At 41.8% G+C, this 26,304-nt stretch overlaps 1 protein-coding gene across 6 annotated transcripts; it reads right to left on the bottom strand.

Moving 5' to 3' along the window:
- Nucleotides 1-1,353: 1,353 nt before the first annotated feature.
- On the bottom strand, nucleotides 1,354-26,304 carry AKAP8 (A-kinase anchoring protein 8). Of its 6 annotated transcripts, none has more exons than XR_015948417.1 (15): nucleotides 26,238-26,304; nucleotides 24,600-24,638; nucleotides 22,651-22,683; nucleotides 18,827-19,115; nucleotides 17,576-18,089; nucleotides 16,996-17,149; nucleotides 16,606-16,652; nucleotides 16,410-16,446; nucleotides 13,472-13,562; nucleotides 10,067-10,208; nucleotides 9,543-9,636; nucleotides 8,395-8,525; nucleotides 6,100-6,195; nucleotides 4,196-4,896; nucleotides 1,354-2,764 (listed from the first exon to the last, which is right to left on the bottom strand). XR_015948417.1 is itself a non-coding variant. In XM_035104757.3 (14 exons), exons 1-14 carry the CDS (start codon nucleotides 26,251-26,253, stop codon nucleotides 2,324-2,326), a joined length of 2,124 nt encoding a protein of 707 aa, XP_034960648.1. In that variant the 5' UTR covers nucleotides 26,254-26,304; the 3' UTR covers nucleotides 1,354-2,323. The 6 variants fall into 6 exon arrangements, 2 of the variants coding, with proteins under 2 accessions (XP_034960648.1, XP_034960649.1); XR_015948419.1 differs by having other exon boundaries at nucleotides 4,196-4,389; XR_015948418.1 differs by lacking the exon at nucleotides 16,410-16,446 and having other exon boundaries at nucleotides 16,608-16,652.

The following is a 26,304-nucleotide window of genomic DNA, read 5'->3' as shown; positions in this document are numbered from 1 at the left end:
CTTCCAGTAGCACCTTAGAGACAACTAAGTTTGTCATTGTCATTATAGAAATGACAAACTTAGTTGGTCTCTAAGATGCTACTGGAAGGAATTTATTTTGTTTCCGCTACTTCAGACCAACACCTACCTGTAACTAGAAAGATGATTTTGTTATAGATGCAAAAGCTGCCCTGAATATGGGGCAGGAATTACTACTCCTTAATGTGAAGTGGGAATTGACCGATTACTAGACTGCTGCAGCTACTTAAGAGAGGATTGCTCACTCTTCTATCTCAACCTGATTGTCATGTATTAATTGGCAAGTCCTTCATGCAAACTTTCCATTGTTACCGTTCATTTTATTCAGTGATAAACCATTAAAGTGCTGATTGAAAAAGAACAATTTGTGGTGAAATGTAAGAATGGGAAGTTGCATGAATTAAAAATAATGGTATCAATATTCATATAGGAAGCTTCCTTATACCAGGTCAAACTATTTGTCCATGTAGTACTGTGCTGCCTCCTGATTTGCAGCAGCCCTCCAGAGCCTTGGCTGAGACTGAACCATTTAACTGGAAATACCAGGGATTGAATCTGGGCTGTTGTGTGTGCGAAAACATGTGCTCTGCCACCAAGTGTCAATGGAAAGATAACTTCCAAGTAGTATCAAATCAAAAGAGTGGGATATTCAGTTGAATGTGTCATATTCTCTTTTAAAGCCATCCATGGGGGAGATCATCACTCCATCTTGTGGGAGCAAGTTCCAGTTATTTGTGCTGTATGAAGCACAATTATTTTTTTCTGTACTGAATCTTCCATTATAACTTCATAAGGAGACCCTGGATTCTAGTATGATGATAAACTTTCTGCCAACCTTCTCCACACTATGCATAATCTTATACACCTAAATCATACCCCAGCTTTTCTCTAAACTAAAAAGCCCTGAATGCTGTAACTTTTGGACTTGGATAATTTTGGTTGTCCTTTTCTGAACTTTTCCCAGCTCTATAATATCTTGAAATGAGGAAACCAGAACTGTATGCAGTACTCAAAGTGTGGTTGCAGTTTTATTTTCAACTAATTTCCTAACGATCCCTGGTATGGAACCTTTGGTATCAGCCACAAGCCCGACTACCTCACTGCTCACCCTGATTATCAATGAATGCTTTTGATATAGAAACTGGAATTAATATTTATTCCTCTCCTTCAACCACACAGCAGAGATAATTTATTTCCCTTGTATAGCAGCTCTAGCATTAGCATGTGTGGGATGTGTGTCCTAGACAGCAGTCAGTTAGAAGAGCATATGAGCAATAATGTGACCACACTGTTAGACAGCACATATTTTGGAGCCAACTAAATGTAAGATACTAGTTTTCAGTTTCAGAAGTTTATTTAACTGCTAAGACAAAATACTGGGGTTGTTGTTTTCTTTAAAAATAGTGCTCCATTTCACTCTTAAAGCTTTATACTATGCACATCAATCCTAACACTCACAAATCTGCTTTTATTTTGCTGGTCTTGGTACTGCTTCAATACTCGCAGGGCAGTATTTGGCAATTCACTCCATAAATGATACATTTGTGATTTTTATTATGAGGATGGAGATTCAGTGGTGGTATGACTTTTCTCCTTTAGGCTATGCCTCTGTAGCAGCATAATGTACAAGTTGCAGCTTGCTATCCAGAAAATCTGAAATAGTGCTCAGTAGAAACGATAACCCCAGTGTGACACACAATCATCTTGGTGCTTAAAAACAAGTTACAGATGCTATTTTCATGCAATATTGCAAACTAGATAAAGGAAGTAACAGTTTTCAAGGCAGCAAGTCTTTTCTTTAAGAACTTAAATGAGCAAACATTTTCACAAGCAAAAACACACAGACTTAACTAATCTACACCTTCATAAAGAGGGGAAATTTCATTTCCAAATTAAGCTATATTCCTTCAATACTGAAAAATGAACAGCTGGGAGGAGCGGAATGATTAACAACTTTGGTGTTTGTTTGTTTTTTTCAAATAGTGTTGTTCATTCCACAATGAATAAGTCACCAAATCTTTCTTGGAGAATATACAGCCTTCTGCACACCCTCCAACCTAAAAGTGAATTAGACTTCTCATTCTCCATACAACAATGAAGCACAAGACTGCTTCCGTAACAGAATAGATGAATTCCTTTCTTCAAATCAATAACAAAATTGGCAGCACTCTAGAAATGCACATACAGGTACTGCACTGACATAAGATCCCCCCCCCCAGGGTGTATGTGGGGAGAGATTATACAGCTAAGCCAGACAAAATCATCTTCAAACAATCAATTTATACAATCATTTATATGGTCATTCCTATGGCAGCTCTGCATTTGCTACAATAACTGGTTCTTCCTTGATGTCACTATTTTCAGCTGTTGCCATTTCAGTGGAGTTCCCTTCTCCCATCTCCAAATGCTCTTGTTCCTCCACTTGGCTTTCTGCTGCTCTCACTTCAAGGCTTCTTTGAGGATGGGCAGACAGTCCTTCTGTTGTTCCTACTGGCTTGATTCTCTCTTTTTCCTGCTCCTGCTCCTCCGCAGATTTATCTTCAGAAAAGATTATAGTAGAGCAAGCTCTCTCATCCCCTTCTGCTTTAGCAGTTTCACTGACTTCCGTGGTTGTGATCTCATCTGCAGCACTCTCTTTTCTCTCTACTGCAGCACTTTCTGTAGACTTTTCACCTTCTGCTCCCTCTAAGGCTCCAGAGTCAACAACATCTTGGTCAATGTTTTCATCTGTAAATGGGTCATCACCCTGACAAAGGGAAGAAGCATATTATTATTGACTCACAAAATTGTCTGAACTTCCCTTAGACAGCCTCATACCTAGAATGCAGAAGTCTGCAACTGAGTGATTGAAATTTGAGCACCCTCACTTCAAAGCACAATAGCCTTTCTTGCCTCAAACTACTTAACAGACTACATTTTTGCTAAATTCTTTCACATGTGCCTGCCAGCACCCTAAAGCCTATGGTACTATTTGGAAAGCTGACAATGTGTCTGCCTCACAGGAGTAAGATTGGAATGCACTTTGCTGCAGTATATTTGTTGTAGCATCAAGAGATGTAATTCCACAACAGAAAAATCCAGTGGAATCTTAAATAATTTTCAACACACCTTTTTAGCCTTCAGCTTAGAGGCAGAAACTGTTTTTAGGAAACACCCAGTTACATCACAGCTATGAAGTGCTCAGCTCTCTTACCACACTATTCAACACTAGCAAGTCTACATGCTGACATATGGCTATAAACCAATGATGGGTACTCATACATTTTTGTGATCTCATTAAGCAGAACACTCTTTGTGTCCAAGAAACCTAAGGGATGACTGTACTGGGAACCACTCATACAGCAGTCACACTAAACTCATTCAGACTGAGGTCATGGCTTCTCACTGACCATATCAGGGCCAGTGCTCTTTTGCTCTTGCTAGAATTTCTGTTCTTTATTAAAGGAAACACAATATGGAAACAGCAGACACACTAGTGTTGTTCTGTTGATTCTCAAAACCAATGCCTGTCATGTACGGGGGTTAAAACCATTCTCTCCCTCACCCCACCCTGCTTTTGTGGATCACTCGTGGCTGACCTGCAACTGATGTACAACAGAAAGGCAGCATGCCAATACAGAAATCTAGCCCTTATCCTGATCAAATGAAAGTGACAATTTCTGAACCCCAATACTCATGAGACACATGAGTTCCAAGTTCTCTTCTGGGGTCCTGCTTTTCCATCTATATCCATGCAGTTCCAACCCACAAAAATTGGGCCAGATACAGTATTGCCAAGGATTTCTGCACCTAGCAACTAAACATTTATATTTTATGACCCAGTTGAGAGACTAACTGCCTCCATGAAAGAAGATCCATGCAGGTGAAAGACAAGTAGCGCCATCTTCTTTGACTGAAAATCAGCCAACCAGCTTTATTCACTGATGTTCTGTGGTTTCAGAGCTCTAGGCTCTACCCCGCGATTTGGATGTGTCCATTAATCGCCAGTTAAAGGGGTGGGGATTCAAAGTCAAAAGCTTCCTCAGGAAGGGCAAGGTGCCAGCATCCTTTAAGGGAGGAAGTAATATGCCGATGTTCAAGAATAATTTCTTGATGCCAACTGCATCACCCTGCCTCCAGCCTTTCTTTCTTGGGGAAGGTGCTGAGAAGATTTTTGATGGGGCAGCTCTGGCATTACCTGGAATCCTCAGATTTCCTTCACCCCTCTCAGCCTGGTTTTGCACCTGGGTATGGTACGGAGACTGTGCTGGGTGGGTCGAAGATCTCCTCCTGCTGATGGACAAAGTTCAGGTGTCCATGCTGATTCTGTTAGACCTGTCGGCAGCCTTTGATACTGTTGATCATGAGGTGTTGCTGAGGCACCTGCGGACCCTAGCAGGGGTAGACGGAGTTGCGCTTGAGTGGTTCCATTTTTTCCTCCGAGAGATCCCAGAGGGTGGCACTGGGCAACTGCTCATCTGCCCCAAGGGCTCTCTCATGCGAGCTACGCAGGGTTTATTCTGTCACCCCTCTTGTTCAACGTGTATGAGAGGCCGCTGGGGGAACACAGCCTCAGTAAATAGGCCATCAGTGTCAACTTCAAGCTGATGTGCTCAGCTTAATTTTTTTCACTGGACCCAGAGAGCAGAGTCTCAGTTTTTCTAGTGTCTGCCTAGCAGAGACTAGTTAATTGGCAGAAACTCAGTCTGGTTAAGACCGAAGTGTTGCCATAGGGACAGAGCGGACATGTAGAGGAAATGACAATATCTGCTCCCCCATTAGTTATGCTTGCCATGAGAGGGTCCTGTTGAATCTTGGGATACTCCTGGATTCCCAGGTATAGGAGCAGCCAAACTTGTTTCTTTTCATCTTCACCTGGTCAGATGGCTGCAGGTTTTCCTATCAAAAGTGGAACTCACCAATTACATATGACCATGTATGCTACATCAGCAAACCCTCAATGGTCACACAGGAGTCTCCACATGACCTGCAAATACTCATCTAGGCTACCACTCTTCCCATTTTTGGCTCGTCACACCCCTGCTTTGGAGATAAGTGGCGTCTTTTCCATGCTCAGCAGGGTAAAAGGCTAGTTTGATTTACAGAGCCATAGCAAAATATTTTGGAGAGGCCCTGTCTCACTCATGTCATGCACTGCCCAACAGTTGAGATCAGATCACCTGAAGTCAACTTTCTCCCACAAGTCATATCTGGAATAACATTGGGACTAACAAAAATTTGCTTTGACTTTGGATGATGTTCCCAAGTTTATTTTCTTTAACATGAAAACTGAAAACTCATTTTCAGCATTATCTTTCTACTCAAGAAAGTCCATTCCATGCTGTGAGCAAGAAAAAAATGCTTTTTCTCAACTAACCAGATTAATTTTCAAGCAGTGCTTAGGGCACAATGCTCCCCCTCAACACAGCTATATTTTACATCGTTAGCAGAGGGTAGCCTGAGGATAGCATTTATTTTGCTAATTAATCTAGTTGTAAGCAGCTAGAAATTTGTTATATACTGGCCACGTTAACACATCACAGTAAGCCACAGTAAATGGTTTGCCATAAAAATGCAGATCCCTAGTTTAGCATTATGCCTGAAACTGGGATTGTGGTTTGTTTCACTTCAAGCAAATCAATGTGAATCCAAGGTTTGTTCTTGGTTCCTTAATCATGATTTGTTTGCAGTGAAATAAACCATGACCCCAGGTTTGGACATAATGCTAAACCAGGGACTGCCATTTCTCGCTTCTGCTTGCACTGCTCGGGAAGAAGTGAATGAGACCTGTACATGCATTCATTGTAAGCCTTTAACTACAGTTTAGTGTAATGTGTGAATACAGCCAGTGTCTGCTAGTATGAGTATCCAACACATCTGGGAGGAGTGGGAGTGAATGCTACAGAGGAAGACACTACTCAAGGTTCAGATTATGCATAAGAAAGCAAAGAAATAACTTTGCTTCCCTCCATCTTATGTGAAAAGACACATGCAGCACACTCAGCAATATTACTGTAATGCTCTGTTGAGGCCAGGCTGAAGCTCCTGCGCTCTTGCTCTGTGAAAAAGCAGGACTACACACAAAATATCCTGCTTACTTACCTTGAGGTACTTTTCTAGCATTTTCACAATGTGCTTGCTATTCAAAACACTCTTAGCTACGTGGAAACTAGCCTTCTTGAAATGTTCAGCTGCCATCTAGGAAGTGTAGAAACACAAGTCAATATGATGCCTAAATACAAAATAAACATGCTGCAATTCTGGTTATCTTCCTTATTTTACAGCCATCACTTTTGTGCCACTATGCACTCAAGACTTTGTAAAAGAAAAAATACTTAAGAGTAAATAGGGTCAGTGAAAAGCTCTTGCCATAGACTTCCTGGTGATGCTTCTGCCTAGGCATTTTCAACTTACGTAATGCTGGAGCTAGGGTTTTGTTCTAGATTTGGAGTCTTTCCAGAAAATTAAAAACAACAACAACAACAACCAACCCCAGTTCTTCCTCCAGCAGTGGTTTCTGCTGGATTGCAGTCCCTTCAACAAATGGAATAGCTTCCATGAACAGAAGGACAACTCTGGATCTAACACAAGGTAATCAAAATGATGGAAGTTTATAAAAAATGAGCATAGGACAGGAAATGATATGCTTTATATGAACTAGTAGATTTATTTGGGCATCTTTACTGCCAAAGTGGGCTTATTTCACTATCAGAAGTGTAATCAAAACTGATACGAAGTTTCTATAGTGCTTTTATCCAACTGTTTAGATTTAATGGTGCTGACTTTACTGTACTGATATTTCATAAGGGAAACTTCAATACATACTGCATAAGAACAGAACCAATTTGCACCTTCTCTTCCTACACAATGAAGATATGTTGGCTAAATTTTCCTTCAGGCCGAAGTAGAAGCCATTATATCCAAGTTTCAATTTTAACATGGCAAGTTACACATGTGTCATCAAACTATTCAAGCATTTATCAAATGTAGGTGTAGTCTATGTAGCCTATGTATTTCTCTATTCTGCCTATCACTTAGCCCTATCCCTGTTCCTAGCCCTATCACAGACTTAAGTCTTTCAGGGACTATAGGGAAAAATCAAGCACAGTAACTTTACCCATACTCATACTTTATTGAAGTTCTCTTTTGTAGCTACAGGTGTCATATTATGATCTCTCGAACTGGAAAAACCATGCATATTATTTGTACTTTTTAAAAGTAGAGTGCACATAAAAGAATACTTTGCTGAAACCTCACAAAAGTGGTCCGATAGTTTTCATTTTTGGAAAAGAGATACTCATGGCCTTAAGCTAAGAGCCATGACTCACCCAGAAGGCATACAAATCACCTGCACTTGCTTTTCCTATATAGTGAAATAACTTAGGTTGAGTCCCAGACATAGGCGGAAAAAAGGGAGAGAAACTTTATGACGGCCATCAGGCAATGCCTTGCCCCACCCTCCAGCTCTAAGAGCCTTCAGAATGGAGTTGCTCCCAAAGGCATTACGTTTATGTGTCCTTTAGTGAACTGAATAGAGTGGAAGATTATGAGTCATGGAGGTGGTGAGGGTGTATATGAATTAATCAGTCCTAAGATTACTTTTAATTGCTATTTTGCTAATGTTGCTAATATTGTTTTATAGATTATGAATGCTGTGAATCCTATAATATGCTTTTTGTAGTACAGTGGTACCCCGACTTACGAAGGCGATCCGTTCCGCGGTGCACTTTGGAAGTCGAAGCGTTCATTTTGCGCACGCGCAAAGCGCGATTTTGCGCATGTGCAGACCATGCACCCCGCTTCTGCACATGCGCAGAACGCACGCGCAACAAAAATACTTCCAGGTTAGTGGACTTCAGAAGTCGAAACTTTCAGAAGTCGAGGCATTCATAAGTCGAGGTACCACTGTAATCGTGCTGTTTAGCTTATTTTTTGAGTTGTTTTCTTAAGTGTTTTATGGATTGTAAATGTTTTATTGATGGTTTGTAATTGTTTTACTGATGATTTGTTCATTATTCTATATGGTTTATGTTGCTATTGTGATTTTTCATTATGTTATTGTTATTTACTGTTTGTAAGCTGCTTTGCCATTTTTGTGAATGAAAAACTGCAAAGAAATATATTCTACCTATACTATACTATCATGTATTAGCAACCAAAAAGCAGGTTAATCATGCCTTCATAAATAAGTTTTCAATTGCAATTGAGAAGCAAATCCCAGATTTGAAAAAAGTGTCAGGTATGGAATAGCATTCAATCTAAGAATTTCAAAGCCTGCATTACTAAACACACTAGCGAGTAAGCCCCATGCAGTTTCTGGGACTTCCACACATGGACTGCTTTCTAAATCATTGCACTTCATTAATCAATCATAAAGAAAATACTAATACTGCTTACTCTGCGATTCCTGTTGTGATCAACAGACCTCAGGTGTCTCTGGAGAAGATGATGTTGTGCAGGAATTAGCATATCACAAGCCATACAATGAGCTGCATCTATCTTTTTAAAAAAGTGCTCCTGGCCAATTCCTGAAATGGTACAAACACAAATTAGATGCATCACAACTGAACATAAACTATTAAAATGCTGTAGTATGTTATTTCTCAAGCAGTTGTTTTGACACCATTCCCACCAATTGGCTACATTAATCATTTTAAGCATACAAACTAAGAAACAGTTAGTCATAGAAACTAGAAGATAATTCAATGGCCAATGCAGAAAACTCACTACAGCAATAATGGTCATGTCATTAAAAAAACCCAGCTGCTACCACAAAACTCCTCACAAGCATTAGCTTGTCTGTCCCTATAAGATCCTAGCGCAACATGACCCAAATATAGGGGGAATTATTACAGCAATGGCTATAGGCCTAGGACCCTCGTACTTACGGCACCACCTCTCCTGGTATGCCCTGCGGAGGACCTTAAGGTCCATAAATAGTAACACCCTAGAGGTCCCGGGCCCAAAGGAAGTTAGATTAGCCTCAACTAGAGCCAGGGCCTTTTCAGCACTGACCCTGACCTGGTGGAACGCTCTGTCTCATGAGACCAGGGCCCTGTGGGACTTGATTTCTTTCCACAGGGCCTGTAAGACAGAGTTGTTCCGCCTGGCCTTTGGCCTGGAACCAACTTGATCCCCTCCCCCACTTTCTCTTTTTCCTTCCATATGAGGCTGCATTTTAATTTTAATGTTGTATTTAATCTTGTTTTTAAGTTGTATCTTAATTAATTGTTTCATTTTTGGTGTTAGCCGCCCTGAGCCTGGTCTTGGCTGGGAAGGGCGGAGTATAAATAAAATGTATCATTATATTATTATTATTACCTTGTTTTTTGGTTGAAACATCTCTGCTCTTAACAACTGGGTACTCTCTTCCTCACAGCAACAGTTAACAGCCTACCTACTCCATCAGAAGGTGGCGGACTTGCCTTCATTGGAGATTTTTAAGCAGAGTTTGTATGGCCATTTGTCATGGATGCTTTAGTTGAGATTTCTGCACTGTACTTTCTAGGTGGTGGGTTGAGAATTCTTAATAGTGTTCCACTTACCTTTGAAAGGATCAGGTTTTTGTTTTGTACCATCCTTCTCTGTTAGCTCTTGTCGGCGCTTCCCAATTTTCTTATTTCTGTTCACTATATATTTCTGGGGATTGTAAGCGAGAAAATATGAGTAATCAGTTAAGTCACTGTCTCCAAAACTGAGTAAAAAGTCCAGCTAGAGGTGACATTGGAACCATACAGTAATCACTCAGATTAGTGATCTCCAATCACTATGTAGTTCGCTGGGTAACTGCTTCTTAACAGTTCTGTTTCAATCTTTCCTTTACACGTTTCGGTGGGACTCATCAGCTGAAAGTCCTAACGACCAACCAGTTAGACACTGCTATCTAGAAGCATGCTGCATGTAACAAATTACTTGACAGTAACTTGACAAAATACCTAGTTTAAGAAAAACTTACAAGAATAACCACTAGCAATTCTTTGGGCATTAATCCCAATTACTGGATAGCAGAAGCAGTTAAGTTACCTAATAGTTGTTTTTGATCACAACTTAAAATCCCAAATAAGCATACCTGCAGGAATTCTACAGTCTTGTCAGGCAGTTTGGTCCCAATGTATTGCAGGACCTCCTTGTGAAATTTGCTCTGTAGATGCTTCTCCATTTCTTCATCATCAAAGCTTCGGAATTTACATACAGAGCAAGCAAACTGGATTCTAAAGGAAGGCATTGAATTTGATTTTTAATACACATTATTTATGAAATTCAATACATGAAAAATAAATACCATAAACTCAACTACTGTCCTAACAGAACCTAAGAAACTTTCTGTTTACCAGATTCCTTTGCTGCTTCAATCTACGGTTGCACTGTTTATTATAGCAAACTATGCATAACTTTGCTATAATCTATTTTCATCTGGAGTTTACTAATGTTTTGAAATTATCTTATAACAGCAATATCACAACATTAACAATGTAAGTTTTCATCACACAACACCAGAGTGTTGTAATTCTTAGGTTCTATCAACACGGGTTTCCATACACTATACATTTAAACCATACATTTAAACCAAGTTTTATAAAACAGCATAAGACATGAAACCTTCTGGACATCCTTCACACCCCTGCTTGATTCATGTAATCCATCAACCATTCTTTTCCCTCTACCCATGCCTCCAGGCCACACACACATGGAAAGGAGAATTTTTTTGGGGGGGGGGGACTTGCCTTGACAAAACTACTCTAGGCAATACAGTTTTAAAGTTTCTCAAACTGAAGTGCCATCCTTATAAACCACAAACACACAAACACAATTATGGAAATACTGAAATGCAATATTAGTTGATATAACCAATTAGCCTTCAAGAAGAGTATTTGCCTGTATTACAGAATTACATATATTTGCATATAGCATTAGAAACTAGGATTCGCCAGGCAGTACACAGGGCAGTGTACAATTGCGTTTCTTAGTGCAGAAAGTATTGATCTGATGTGTAGAGATCTTTCCTATTCTACTTAATTCAAGAGGGTCTCTGTGTAAAACAAACAAACAGAAGGTTCAGGTTGTTTGGGTTGTTCCTTCAGAGAAGCTGAGTACAGCTAGCTTAAACTGGTACTGTTATCTCTTTCAGTCAAGGTCAGGGGTCAGCAAACTTTTTCAGCAGGGGGCCGGTCCACTGTCCCTCAGACCTTGTGGGGGGCCGGGCTATATTTTGAAAAATAATATGAACGAATTCCTATGCCCCACAAATAACCCAGAGATGAAGTTTAAATAAAAGGACACATTCTACTCATGTAAAAACATGCTGATTCCCGGACTGTCCGCGGGCTGGATTTAGATGGCGATTGGGCCGCACCCGGCCCCCGGGCCTTAGTTTGGGGACCCCTGGTCAAGGTCATGCTGACTACAATAGTAAAGCCAGAAGGAGCCTGGGTTTCACTTTCTATCTCTCTTCCTTCTGGTCTGGTATTCTGTAGGTAGTATGCTTAGAGTTAAGGTTGTAGACTTATTATAAGTTATTGTAAGTTTAAGTTAAGTCTGCTGCAACTGGATTTCTTATGGACAGTGCCAATCCTGAATGTATTGGATTTGTGACCATTATGTGCATTTGCCTTCAGTAGCAGCAAAGCTCTGCTGGATAAAAGACAATTGCCTTCGGTCTACTTTTTTGGGAATCCTGCAACGTGTTTAAGTTTTTGCTCTGCTAACTATTCGTTGGAATCTTCTCTGGATCAATAATGAGTAGCATTCCATATCAATTCTCAGCTGGCTGGCATTGCTCCCATCATGAGATAAATATTTGCCCTCAAGCCATTGCAATGAAGCAGAGGCCTCTGGAGGTGATCTCTTTACTTGATAGAAAAAGCAACTCATGCTTCCAACCATATATATTTTAGTTAGTTAACTTTACTGGTTTTGAGTAGAGTAATATTAACAGGAAAGAATGTAAGTACATACTGGGGGCCAAGATATAACAGAGGCAACAAGGGTACAAACAGAAAAACAGAAACAATAAAGATCCAGGAGTAAGGCAAAAAAATAGTTAAGATTATACCGTACTGGAGTAACTATGAAGTGATGATAAAACATCTGACCAGAACTCATGAGGTTGTGGAAATGTTGAACGTTGGCATAAGTTATGAATAGATAGTTTTTAATGAAAATGTCAGTATATGGTTGGCCAAAAAGAGGCAGGCATGTTTCATGAGCTTGTCCATTAAAGTTAGTTTCCAAGGCCTTTGATACCATATGCCAGACATTAATTGGTGATGACACTTTCAATGCAAAGATATTTCAAGCCTTCTAGCTAGCACAACAATGCTTATAAGGTTCCTATTCAGAATGTAATCAAGGTTGTCATCTAAAATATTAAATAAACCCAATCCACATTGTCTTAACTATCAACCTTTCATTTATATAATTTTAATGCATTAAACTGGGAGGCAAGCTTGCACAACTGTACTTGCCTTCCCCCTCCTCCCTCTTACAACTCCCTCCCCCAAATCTTTAGACTGTTGGGTTGATCTACCAAACATTGTGGGCTGTGCCCAAAATGGCAGTGAGAAGGGGGGAAATCACCATAAAATTGTAAGAATCTTCTGCTGGAAGAGTTCAAAATTTCTCTTCCCAAAATAGGGTAATTCCCCTGCCCCTATGCTGAGAGGGAGGACTTGTTGTCTGGGACTTTCATATACACTGCCCTACAAGTTTCCCCCCCTTGAGACAGATGGATACCAACAACAACAACTGCAGTCTCAGAGGAAATAGTCCACAGTTTGATAGGCCCTCCTAAGTTCTATGGACAAGGTTTTTTTTTTGGAAGGGAGGCAGCAGGAAAAAATGTGTTGAGCAAGCCTACTTAATCTGGAAACAACCAAAAGATATAATCAGCCTTGTAGACATGTATGGGATGCAAGATGAAGTATTTACATTTTCATAAATACAGAATTTTGGAAGTGGGTAAAGGAGGAAAGAGGAGTCACATAAAACACTGGCATGGGCAAGTCCTATAGAACCTCAGCTGGCTACCATTAAGCAATCATTATTTTGATTAAATTATTAATTTCTACACTACCTTTTCAATGAGGTAGCCCAAAACAACAGTTCACAACTATATTTTCACATTGTTACTATTTGTACATTTTATTAGCAATTTAAAAGACAATGTATGAAACTAAATTTTACATAGCAAGAGCCATTTGTTTTCCTTGAGCTGGAAAGCAAACTTGCAGTGTGGCAGCAAAAAAATTACTTTTGTAGATTGGTACAGTAGTAGAAATAAAATAAAGAGACAGCCCAATAAACTTTAGTGAATATTCCTGGAGAAACAACAGAATGTTCTCAATTACTGCAACCATATTTTGAAAGGCTAGATATAATGTGGGTTTAATTTCATGTATGAAGCAGGAATTTAAGTGAAAATGAATTTTAAGCCAAAGATGTTTAAAGATGTAAGAGTTCTGATCTGTTCAGTTACCTGTCCATAGCACGATCACGCATTCGATCCCTCTGCCTCTGCTTCTCTTTTCTTTGTTTTGACTCATCATCATCAATGCCATCACCAGATGCTACAGAAAGTTAAATTTAAGACAGTTCTTTAAGAACTAACGTTCATCTGCATTACAATGTCATGGGATGAAAATATTTTACTTCTAATCCCCTCTCTCCTCTTTCCTTGACTTGCTTTTCTAAAGGTCAATTAAGAATCTACCATGTGAGGGCAATAAAAAGCATTTACCTCTATCAGTGTTTCATAAGGCAAGTGTAATTCACAAATATTATTTACATTATTCATTAAATTGCACTTTTCCAACACAGCCATAGCCTCCTCCATGATATACAACATAAGCATGAGGGCTATTCTCATAAGAAATACTGCCACAGTGAAACTGCTTTCTATTAGTCGTCCCCAGGGGTCCCCAGACTTACCCGCCTTTGGGCTGGTGCCCGCTGCGCCGATCGCGCGGCGGGCCGGAGGGCGGGGGAGTGTGCACGCAGTGGGCCGGAGGGTGGGGGAGTGTGCGCCAGTGCGCATGTGCACACCCATTTACTGGCGCGGTGGCGTGCTTCCAGGCCGAAAAAATCGCCGAAAATTGTTTGTGCGCATGCGTATGGGCCTCCCCCGACCCGGAAGTGCACCTCCCCCGACCCGGAAGTGCACCGGAAATGACCTCTTCTGGGTCGGGAGAGGCCCATACGCAGAAACGATTTTCGGCGATTTTTTTCAGATCTGGAATGGTGCCGCCGCGCAGCGCGCCGCAAGAGCGGGCAGCGGGGGTCGTCACGGGCCAGATTGGGAGGTCAATTGGGCCGCATCTGGCCCGCGGGCCGTAGTCTGGGGACCCCTGGTCTTCACGCTTATGTCAGTCCTCTGAATGGTTCTTAGCTAGTGCAGTGGAAGAAGGTGGTGTGGGGAACAGTCAAGCTCATATCCCTAGTCAACTCTGAAGTTCACTGGGTTGCCTTGGACAAGTCAATCTCAATCACAGGTTGAATGGACACTAACATTTCTCTCTGAGCTTCTTAGGAAGACAAGAGATACATAATAAATATGTTATAATAAACAAACAGTAACAGAAGCAGAAAATTGAAACAATGTAGTATCAAAAATAGTAATGTATGTTTCAACAATACAACATACACTATAACTTAAGAAATACATCGGAGATGTGCTGAAACATCTGGGTATACCTACCGGTATACATTTCACTAATATCTTTCTTTATGTTTCTATCAAGCTAAACAAATGGCCCACGGAACGGAAATTGGTTACTGGACAATGAACAAACAGCAAAATGGCATGTGAAATTCAGTGTTAAGTGCAAAGTGATGCACACTTAATTTTAAAAAGGGTATCTTCACAAGAGGAAGTCAAAATTGTCTGTGACTATCCAAAACAGATCTTGGAGTTCTTGTGGAAAGCTCCTGGAAGAATCAACTCAATGAGCTGCAGCAATGTAAAGGGCAAACGATATCAAATTATTATGGATGTACTGAACATAGTAAGAATCAAGAGTATTATTCAAGTTTGCAACAAGGCCATATTTAAAGGAATGTTTTTGACTCATCTCAAAAACGGTATCAAAACTGCGGAAGGTAAAGGAATGAGCATCCATGATCAAGAGCTGAATCCCCTACAAAGCTGGGGAAAGCTAAAGAGTTAAAGGTATTTAGCAAATAAAAGGAATTAAAAGTTCAGAGGGATGGCAGTTTACATAGGCCTACTTCAAACTAAGCTAACCAATGGGCATAGTGTGAATGTACTGTCTACAGGGTCTCTATCTCTGTCATGGATGTATTAGCTGAGATTCCTGCATTGTAGGGGGTTGGACAAGATGACCCTTGGGGTCCCTTCCAACTCTACGATTATATGAGAGGTGGTTTCAGCCACTTTGCTGCTGCTGCACTGCACAGGCCTAAGCCATGGTCCAGCTTAGAATGTTGTCCAAACTCAGCCTTGTGGTTTGCCTTGCTCCATATGAAGCGCAAACTGTAATAAAGATTTGTTCTTAGGTTTACACCTTGCAAACCACAAGCCCAGGTTCAGATGATACACTAGGGCAAACTATAGCTTAGCTCAGGGCAGCACAGCAGAAGACGACCAGGTGAGGAGTCCAGCAGCCATGCTCTCTTCTTCTGGAACCCTCACTCATCCATACTAAGTTACAAAAACAAGCTCATAATATGCAGATAATGCTAGAGCTAGAGCTTGGGACTGAAAAGAGTAGATTTTAGAGTATAGTATTTATTTACCCAATTAATATATTATAGAATTCAATGTCACATGATGCAGTGATGACTATCAGCTTTAGATGGCTTTAAAACAGGAATTATCACTAATTTGTTGAATATTGGCAAGAAAACTAAAAGGGAAAAAAATAAAGCTGAAGATCTTAGGTAATATTTTCAGTTTTCAGAGACATCTGGTCAGTCACTCCTTCTAAGGAAGATACATGAATGCTACAATACTATCTCCCCTAAGGCGTTAATATTGATGTTACAAGTTTTTGAGTTCAAATAAATTTTAGCCAGTTGCATCTACAGTGGTACCTCGGGTTACAAACTTTATTCGTTCTGGAAGTCCGTTCTTAACCCAAAGCGTTCTTAACCTGGGGCGCGCATTCCCTACATAGGCCTCCCGTGGCCCCGGATTGCATTCATATTCCGGGGCAAAGTTCACAACCCGGGACACCTACTTCTGGGTTTGTGAAGTTCGTAACCCAAAGCATTCATAAGCAGGACTGTTTGTAACCCGAGGTACCACTGTAATGGCCTACATAGAAGATCAGAATGGAATTCCTACCCACTCCACAATCCCTCATGTGCCCCCATAATCTGCTCTAGAGCATGAGTTTCCACTCGGATTAAACCAAGTGGGAAGTGAATATAGGCCTGCCAAATGAATTAAACCCTACCTTTCCTCTTTAGATCTTCATTGCTTCTCTCATGCTCCTTTAAAAAAAGAGAGAGGGATTACACAAAGTAATTAATTCTACATCTCTTAAAAGTTCGATGTAAAATATGCTGCATTAGAATGTCAGTAATCCAAAACATTCATCACTTTAAATGATCACTTCTGAAAATCCAGATACTTTTGAAAAAGTTACTTACACCTTTATCTCTTTCATCTCCTGATTTGTCCTCTCCTTCACCATTATCTGTCAATATACAAGACACCATTCAACTACTGTGAAAAGTTCATTTTATTTTACAGTCTAAACATAGCACTCTTCTGGGATCATTTAAAATGGAAGTCTGGTTCCCATTTGCTGAGAAATTTACTTGCTAGCATACACTTCCCAACTCTTCTCCATCTTGAGATGCAGGTCCTTTATTTATTTGGTGAATTGTAATGGTACTATATTTTATAGTAGCACATCAAAGAAGTAGGATTTATAATGACCTATTTAATAAATAATTAGAAGACAAATAGGTTGGTAGCAAAGCAAAGGATGAGAAAACAGGATACTAGTCCCTAGTGTAACAAAATCAAAACATTACCATTGTCACCATTGTCAGAGTAATCTCTTTCACTTTCTATCTTTGTCTGTTTGCTGTCTGGTTCATCTCCACTTTGGGAATGCTTCCGTTTGCGTAATCCACTTTCAAAATCTGAATGCCCACCAAAACGACCACGGAATGGTCTCCTCTTTGGCTAGAAAGAAAAAAGAGAGCAATACATGCTTGGCCAGTTTGTCAGCACCTGCCAGGAACCCCAGAATGCATTAGTTTCCTGCTATAAATGTCCTCTTCAACAAAAATACATTTCATGCATTTCCTTAGTAAAGAATATAGCCCAACCCATGCACCCAAGGAACACCCATTTTTCGCTACCTCACAAGCAGGCATTTTTTCAAGCATTTCATCTTAGTTCCAATAAAACAAAAACATCACTATTCTGTCAATATCACTTCCAATTATTGCAATGAAAAATATAAATAAATAAATAAATGGTGTTATATTAAACATCCTACATAAAAATAAGACCATCTTGTTGTTAATCACTGAACCAATCTGACGATTTACAACTACTGAAACAGCTATAAATGTAAGAGTTCCTAAGGTTAGTGGCTAAACTTACTCTGCCACGTGATCTGTTGAAGCCATAGGGCATGTTCCCAGGAAACCTTCCCATTCCCATTCCTTGCATTCCCATCATGCCGTAATCATAATCCCCATAGTTGCCATAGTCTCCATAGTCTCCATAATCACCATAATCTCTATACTCTGGGACGAGTGCTTGGGAAAATAGTGATGGAGGCCGGTTGGGTCCAGGCCCTTCCATGTTCCTTCCACCCATGTAATTCATCTCATTCCATTGTGCAGACATCCGTTCTGTACTTGATGGCATGAAGTGGTCACGATTGAAAGTGTTTAGGTGCCCTCGATTCTGGGCCCTCCCTCTGGCAAAGCCATAGTTGTTTCCTCTGTTGCGGGGCTGATCTCTGCGGTCACCAACATTATCATAGCGGCCTCCAAAGGAATCATTCCGATCTGATCCAACTTCATTATAGTCATAGGTGGTTCTGTACAGGTCACGATCAGGCACTGATGCTCTAGAGTCATAGGACTCATAAGACTCAAATCTGAAAGAGCTGTATTACAAGCAAAGAATTCAGTCAGTAGTTATAGAGGACTTGACAGGTAGTCTGAACAGACTTGGCACAGATAAAACCTATGCTGGAGGCCCTCTGAAAGTTTATTTGCTTCTCTACAAAGAAAGGGAAATAACTTAAGTGGTGGAGTACATGCTTTGCATGCAGAAGGTTCCAAAGTTTGGCATCTCCAGGTAAAAAAATACAAGTAACAGCACTGAGAATGACCTTTACCAAAGAGCCTGGAGAGCTGCTCCTATTCAGAGAAGACAACACTGAACTAGATAGATCAAGCATCTGACCCTGCATAAAACAGCTTTATATGTTCACTGTACTGGAATAAGGAGCAACACATTCTACAACAGAAGTAGAAGAAAACAACAGCCTTGTTAGACAGCCAGGGACCCTTAAAAATTATGCAAGTCATATAGCATGTATTTTCTATGTGGTTTCAAGGCACTATTATGAAAACCCTGTTTGAAAATCTCTTGTGGCACACATCTGATAGCTGATGCCTCAACAAGAGAAGGCAGCAGACCTTCTCTTCAACAGGTTGCCTTCTCTTGCATGAAAGCTTTGTCATCAGAAACTATAGCATTTGTTTAACGGTACCAATGTTAAGCTACCAACTACATATCAAGTAATGAATATTGTTCTATCAATTCTTGTTTTTAATGAATTAAAGTTCAATTGAGAACTAGAAATACATTTTTCAGAGATGAGAATTTTTACTTTACCTTCCCTGATCTTCCATGCCTTCCCCAGGACCACCGCTGCCTTCCTTTGACAGCATATCCAGACGCTGGTTTATTTTTGATATAATGGAGTCAGAGTTTTCTGTGCCCACTGCCCCAGTACTGTAATTTACAACTGGCATTCGAGAGCCCATCTCATCACTCATTGTCATGTCGGTAGTTTTAGAAGTGTCCCAGGTAGTTGCAGCAACACTGGCAGTATCATAATTGTATGGGGCAGGTGTAGTAGAGCTACTGGTTTGGGCACTGTAATAATCATAGCCTTCATAGCCTGGAAAAAAGGAAATACAATAGTACAGTAAAAAGGGGGGCTCTGAGTTTCAAGTGTCGATCTTATCTATGGAAACCGTCACCAAAGCCAACACTCATACACACTTGAAAAACACTTTCAGATACAAACATTAATAGGCCATCACTGTCCACTGCCACAAGACCAATGAAGAGTTATTATATTATAATAAATAATAATAAATAATAATAATAATTATTGTTATTATTTAATTATTTATTTATTTATGCCCCGCCCATCTGGCTGGGTTTCCCCAGCTACTCTGGGCGGCTTACAACAGAAAAATGAAATAAAATAATCTATTAAACATTAAAAGCCTCCTTAAACAGGGCTGCATTCAGATGTCTTCTAAAATTTTGGTAGCTATTTTTCTCTTTGACATCTGATGGGAGGGCGTTCCACAGGGCGGGCGCCACCACAGAGAAGGCCCTCTGCCTGGTTCCCTGCAACTTGGCTTCTCGCAACGAGGGAACTGCCAGAAGGCCCTCGGTACTGGAACTCAGTGTCCGGGATGAATGATGGGTGTGGAGACACTCCTTCAGGTATACTGGACCGAGGCCATTTAGGGCTTTAAAGGTCAGCACCAACACTTTGAACTGTGCTCGGAAACGTACTGGGAGCCAATGTAGGTCTTTCAAGACCGGTGTTATGTGGTCTTGGCGGCCACTCCCAGTCACCAGTCTAGCTGCCGCATTCTGGATTAGTTGTAGTTTCTGGATCACCTTCAAAGGTAGCCCCACATAGAGCGCATTGCAGTAGTCCAAGCGGGAGATAACTAGAGCATGCACCACTCTGGCGAGACAGCCTGCAGGCAGGTAGGGTCTCAGCCTGCGTACCAGATGGAGCTGATAGACAGCTGCCCTGGACACATAATTGACCTGCGCCTCCATGGACAGCTGTGAGTCCAAAATGACTCCCAGGCTGCGTACCTGGTCCTTCAGGGGCACAGTTACCCCATTCAGGACCAGGGAGTCCTCCACACCTGCCCGCCTCCTGTTCCCCACAAACAGTACTTCTGTCTTGTCAGGATTCAACCTCAATCTGTTAGCCGCCATCCATCCTTCAACCGCCTCCAGGCACTCACACAGGACCTTCACTGGTTCTGATTGAAAGAGAGGTAGAGCTGGGTATCATCCGCATACTGATGAACACCCAGCCCAAACCCCCTGATGATCTCTCCCAGCGGCCGCATGTAGATGTTAAAAAGCATGGGGGAGAGGACAGAGCCCTGAGGCACCCCACTAGTGAGAGCCCAGGGGTCCGAACACTCATCCCCCCCCACCACTTTCTGAACACGGCCCAGGAAGAAGGAGCGGAACCACTGTATGACAGTCCCGCCCAGCTCCCAACCCCTCTAGACGGTCCAGAAGGATGTTATGGTCGATGGTGTCAAAAGCCGCTGAGAGATCCAGCAGAACTAGGAAAGAGCTATCAACTTTGTCCCTAGCCAGCCGAAGATCATCAACCAGTGTGACCAAGGCAGTTTCAGTCCCATGATGAGGCCTAAATCCTGACTGGAAGGGATCCAAATAGTCCACTTCTCCCAGGCGTGCCTGGAGTTGTTCAGCAACCACTTGCTCAATCACCTTGCCCAAGAATGGAAGATTTGAGACTGGGCGATAGTTGGCCGTATCTAAAGATGTTTTTTTAAGAAGCGGTTTAATAACCGCCTCTTTTAGCAGGTCTGGGAAGGCTCCCTCACAGAGAGAAGCATTCACCAACCTGCGAAGCCCATCGCCTAGCCATTCCCGGCTAGCTTTTATAAGCCAGGATGGGCAAGGATCAAGGAAGCAGGTGGTTGGTTTCACTCGTCCAAGCAGCCTGTCCACATCCTCGGAGGTAACAGATTGGAATTGATCCCACGCAACTAGACTAGACAGGACTCTAGCACTCTCCCGCCCCGGCCCTGCTCCCACGGTGGAGTCTACCTCTTCCCAAACCTGAGCGACTTTATCTGCAAAAAACTTTGCAAAATCGTTGCAGGAGATCATTGCTTTAGTTATGTGCCCACTCTGGTTAGATCAATTCAAGAGGTGAAGATTTTAGGTGTGTTGTTATTATCATTTTTCTTCTATAAAAGCAAATTTAACCTACCTCATGTTCCTTGAAAGAAGAGCAGTATAAAAGTTAAAAACACTACAAGACCTGTATCACACATTGTTTTATATACTACAAGTTGAATCCTGCAGCAAAATTCTGCAGATTATTTCAGTGTGTATGTGTTTCACCTGAGTTTGTGGCTGATGAGACTGTTTGCTCAGGATTGAAGGGGTTAATTTGTGGAAGAATAGTACCTGATTATATATTCTCATCAGGACAGAAACATACCCAGGACTGCCTAAAGTTCCGATTTCCTCAGAAGAGGCCAAGGCCCCCTCACTGTCCCCCTTCTGCTCCCCACCACTGCCCCACCATGGGCTCTCATTTTCTCCTCTTGTAACTTTCTGCCTCCTGTTCTCCCTTCAACTTTGCTTCATTTGTCAATTAGCAGCTATATTAAAATATTGGATTTCTCCAATGATTTCTATGAGAGGCTCTCGTTTCTAACCCTGGGTCTAATTAAGAATAATTTTTCAATGTGTGAATAGGTTATTCCCTGGTTTACAATGAAATGGTTCTTTGTGCTGTTTTTGTGGCGCTGTGGGTTAAACCACAGAGCCTAGAGCTTGCCGATCAGAAGGTCGGCGGTTCGAATCCCCATGACGGGGTGAGCTCCCGTTGCTCGGTCCCAGCTCCTGCCAACCTAGCAGTTCGAAAGCACTTCAAAGTGCAAGTAGATAAATAGGTACCACTACAGCAGGAAGGTAAACGGTGTTTCCTGCTCTGTGCTGCTCTGGTTCGCCAGAAGCGGCTTTGTCATGCTGGCCACATGACCTGGAAGCTGTACGCCGGCTCCCTCGGCCAATAATGCGAGATGAGTGCCGCAACCCCAGAGTCGGTCATGACTGGACCTAATGGTCAGGGGTCCCTTATCTCTTCCTCCACCCCTTTCTCTCCATCCACTGGACGTAGAAGGGAAAGAAGGGGAATTGGGGGGGGGGTAAGTATAAATATAATGCTCAGCTTCCACTCTCCCAAATTCCTACTAAACTTCCCTTCTCTCTCGGTTAGCCTCTCTTGCATTCCTGCCAGTTTTGAAGCCTCCCTTCCTTAGCCACTTCCATTCCCTCTTCCTCCAATCCCCACAGCCAACAATTAAGATTATGTAACTACTAAGCATGCTCAGCCATCACTGGGCCTTTTGAGGGATCCACCCAGATTGTTTTGATTTTTTAAACATGTCTGTGCTTTTGCAAACTTATGGGTTCCCCTAAGCATGCTGATACTCACTGGCCCTTTTTTGGCTACAAAGTTTTTGGAACTCTGGAGCCAAGTTTGGCTTTAGGAGGAGTGATGCAAATTCAAATACTACCGGTAACTTATATAATGCCTCTAAATGTTCCAGTCATTTATTCTTGTTAATTCTGAAAACAAACTGGCAAAATACTTAAGATAGTACTGCAAGTAAAACCCATACCTTGCCAACTTGCTGGATTTGTTGAATAGCCACCTTTTAAAGAGACAAAAGTTTACTTTTACATTAAACACGTCAATCAAAGCAATGTTAACACAACACAGATTAAGTTCTTTCACTTGATGTTCATAAGGCAAGCAAATTAAAACAATTTTCAATGACTTAGTTATTTGACAGCAAGACAATAAAACAGAAGTGATGAGTTAAAGAGTTAAGTGCAGATAGGTATATAGGCAATATCCACCATCATACCAGAGGACTTCCCCTTCCTCTCCTCTACCCACACCTCTCAATCTATTCTAGAATCACCCAACCCTCTGGAGCAGATTTCAGGAGTGCATGGGGGCTGCAGAGGGGGAGGTAAGGGGAAATTACAGTAGTTGCACAAATAGCTAAAACCATTGGACATGCCCTATACAAAATAAAATCCTCTCAAAATACGGTCCCCAGAGTAGAAGTTCAAGGCTGCTCAGGACCTTTAAAAAATATTATTTGTGACCCATGCTTAAGATAAGCATATTTATTTATATACATACTTATGCTCAACTGATGTGAGTGAGTGTAGGCCTCCAGGTACGGGCCTATACTTTTCAGGTACATAACTGCCGGAAATGAGCCATGTCTGTATTTCTGGTATACAGTGGTGCCTCGCTAGACGAATTTAATTCGTTCCACGGGTCTTTTCTTATAACGAAAAAATTCGTCTAGCGAGTCCCATAGGAATGCATTGAATTTTTTTCGAATTGTTTTTTGCCCATAGGAACGCATTAATTGAATTTCAATGCATTCCTATGGGAAACCGCGATTCGCTAGACGAAAACGCATTCGTCTAGCGAGGCAACCTCCGCTCGAAAAATCCTTTCGTTAAGCGGAAATTTCGTTAAGCAGGGCAATCGTTAAGCGAGGCACCACTGTAAGTCAATGCCTTCTTAAAATCATCTTCTCTGTCTTCTCTTTTGCCTACTAGAGATGCTGAGAGGCTGGTTCTATGACAGTAAGTTTTCCTTGTTTACATATACACCACCTGGTATAAGAATGCTCTTATGCTCTTGTCCAGTATGTCTTGTCTTTACATTTGGCAGGACGCCTGGAACATTAGATGGATGTTTCAAGAACATTAGATAAGGACGGATGTTTCAAGAAGTGGGCTATGTATTTCCACGCTGTGTGGCAAATGATTGTATATGCATTGATGAAGTATCTTTTATGTATCTTTTTATGTATTATGTTGCTTTCTAATATTTACCAAAGTTTAATTGTAATTGCATCAATAATTGTAACTGTATTTGGAATGGGAATGCACCTATGTTGGAAACCACCTGGCTTCTCTCTGTGGCAGCTGGACTCAGGCGTGAGCTCACACAGAGGGGTTTTTTTTTTTTGAGGTTTGCCTCATAAGATGCTGAATGTAAGAATCTGGGACAGAGGTGCATCCTTTTCTAGCAGGATACTAGAATCTGGGATAAAAGTACATCTTTTCGCAATTTACTGGGTCACTGTAACCCCTGGATGTGCCTTATATGGATTGTATAGCATGTAGTAATCCCGGATGCCCCAAATTTGGTTCAGGGGTGACTTAATCTAGGATGGGGTAATATTGTTCATAAATGATAAACGGAATGGGCCTTGACCACGTTCATTGGTAGCTCTTTGTTCTAAACTGGCCAACCTAATTAGATGTTTTATGCTGTTGGGACTGGCCCTAGAGTATAAAGGTCAAAGGGAAATTGTGTTCAGGGCCAGCTTTTTGGGATCCCAACTTGCTGTGTCCTATTGCTATTTTGTTTGTTGCAAGCCTGCAATAAATAAATGTTTCTACTTTCCTATTCTCCACATCTCTGAGTCCTGATTCCTTCGCAGCAGCCTGACATTTTTTAGGCCTGAGCTTACACAACATTCTTAAGGTTAAGGTTTATTTTCTAAACTTTTTATTTTAGGAGATCATGACTTACCTTGAGTACTGGTGGCCTCAGTACCCCAGGAACTATAACCTGTAAGAGAAATATTGACTCATTGACTCACAGAAACGCACATTAACTTCTCCCCTCCCAGACACTTTCTGTTAACTACTTTCACATACAGCAGCTGCAATTTGAGTGAAAATGTGACTACTCAAACATGCCAATTTACAGTAGTTAGTGGTTTCCTGTGAAAGCACCAATCTTATCCATTTTGCCTGCCTTCTCCAGCACACAAGGGAAACAAACTACAGTATGATCAGTAAGCCAGGGACAAACTGTGGGTGAAGACAGTGGCTTGTTTGGAGCAAAACAAACCACAGCTCCCAGTTCAGACATACCACTAAGCTAGGGGTTTCGTTTCACATTTAAAGATGACAAAATTATCATATTCACAGTAAATCACCCCTAATCTTCAGACCCTGCCCGTTGCACATTCTGCAGATACCAGACTGTATGCACACCCTGTTGAATCCAACAAAATTAGGAAAGGAACTAAAAGTAAAACTACCACCCCATAATGCTGTTTTATACAAATCTATGGTGTGACTGCCTTTGGAATACAGTGTACAGTTCTGGTTGCCTCATCTCAAAAAACGATATTGTAGATTTGGAAAAGGTTCAGAAAAGGCAACCAAAATAATTAAGGGATGGAGTGAAAGATTGCAACTTTAGGAACATTTGGGAAATTTTAGTTTAGGGAAACAATGATTAAGAGTTGACATGATACAAGCTTATAAAATTACGTATGGCATGAAGAAAGGGAATAGAAAAGTTTTTCTCCCTCTTTCGTAACTTTAGAACTCATGGACGTCCAATGAAGCTGAATGTTGGAAGATTCAGGACAGACAAAAAGAAGTACTTATTCACATAGTTAAAACGATGGAAGGCACTTCCATGGGAAAGAAGAGATGGCTGCGAACTTGGGTGGCTTAAAAACAACAACGAGATAAATTCATGGAAGATAAAGCCTATTGACAGTGAGTGACTAGCTACAGTTGCACAGGCCTTTTAACAGGCGGACGCTTCCCCTGGCGTCGACGGCATAGCAGGAAAAGGATTCACTTGCTACCTACAGGGGTGGCAGAGCCGTTAAAGACACAGGAGCCCTGCCAGGGAGGGGGAAGATGTTGTCAACTCTTAATAGAGATGTAGAACCGACTTCTCCACAGTATATGGGCCAAGCGCTAAGCCCAGGAAGCTGCGGGTGTCTGGAGGAGGGGGCAGGCTGGCAAGCTACGAAAGTAAAACCCCCACCCACGGGGGAGGAGGGGAAGAGGCACCACCCCGCGCAGAAGAATGGGGTGCAGGAACCGCGCGCTGGCGCAGAGGAAAGGGGGCGCCTTGACGCCATTTTGTGTCGTCTTCGGAAATAGGGCCAAGTCCCGCCTTTCTCGCAGACCGTGGAGATTAGAAAGAGGAGCTCCATTCGCCAGGCCAATCTCAGAGAGGGGCAGCGCCGATGGCCAATCAACACCGCCCGTGTCTCGCGGAGGTGGTTGAGAGCCACCAGGCCTAGTCAGTGCGAAAAGCCACCACGGTGAGGTAAAGAGCCCTATCCCGAGCGAAGCCTAACCCGCGTTTGCCGGCTTTCCCGGTTCCTTCCCCCGCCCCTGCAGCGCCAGCTCTCACCATAGCCCTGATCCATGGCTTCCCTCTCCGTCAACCTGCGACCACGCAGAGTAACCCTCACTGCGCT

The sequence above is a fragment of the Zootoca vivipara genome, chromosome 2 (genome assembly GCF_965207765.1).
Source record: "Zootoca vivipara chromosome 2, rZooViv2.hap1.1, whole genome shotgun sequence".
NCBI lineage: Eukaryota > Metazoa > Chordata > Lepidosauria > Squamata > Lacertidae > Zootoca > Zootoca vivipara.
This window is presented reverse-complemented; position numbering and strand designations above follow the sequence as displayed.

Excerpts from the sequence above, each read along its gene's own strand:
- AKAP8 (XM_035104757.3), bottom strand. Across the intron at positions 18,090-18,826 it reads GGCATGGAAGATCAGGGAAG|CTCTTTCAGATTTGAGTCTT; the intron begins GTAAAGTAAAAA and ends CTTGTAATACAG. Across the intron at positions 17,150-17,575 it reads TCAACAGATCACGTGGCAGA|CCAAAGAGGAGACCATTCCG; the intron begins GTAAGTTTAGCC and ends TTTTCTTTCTAG.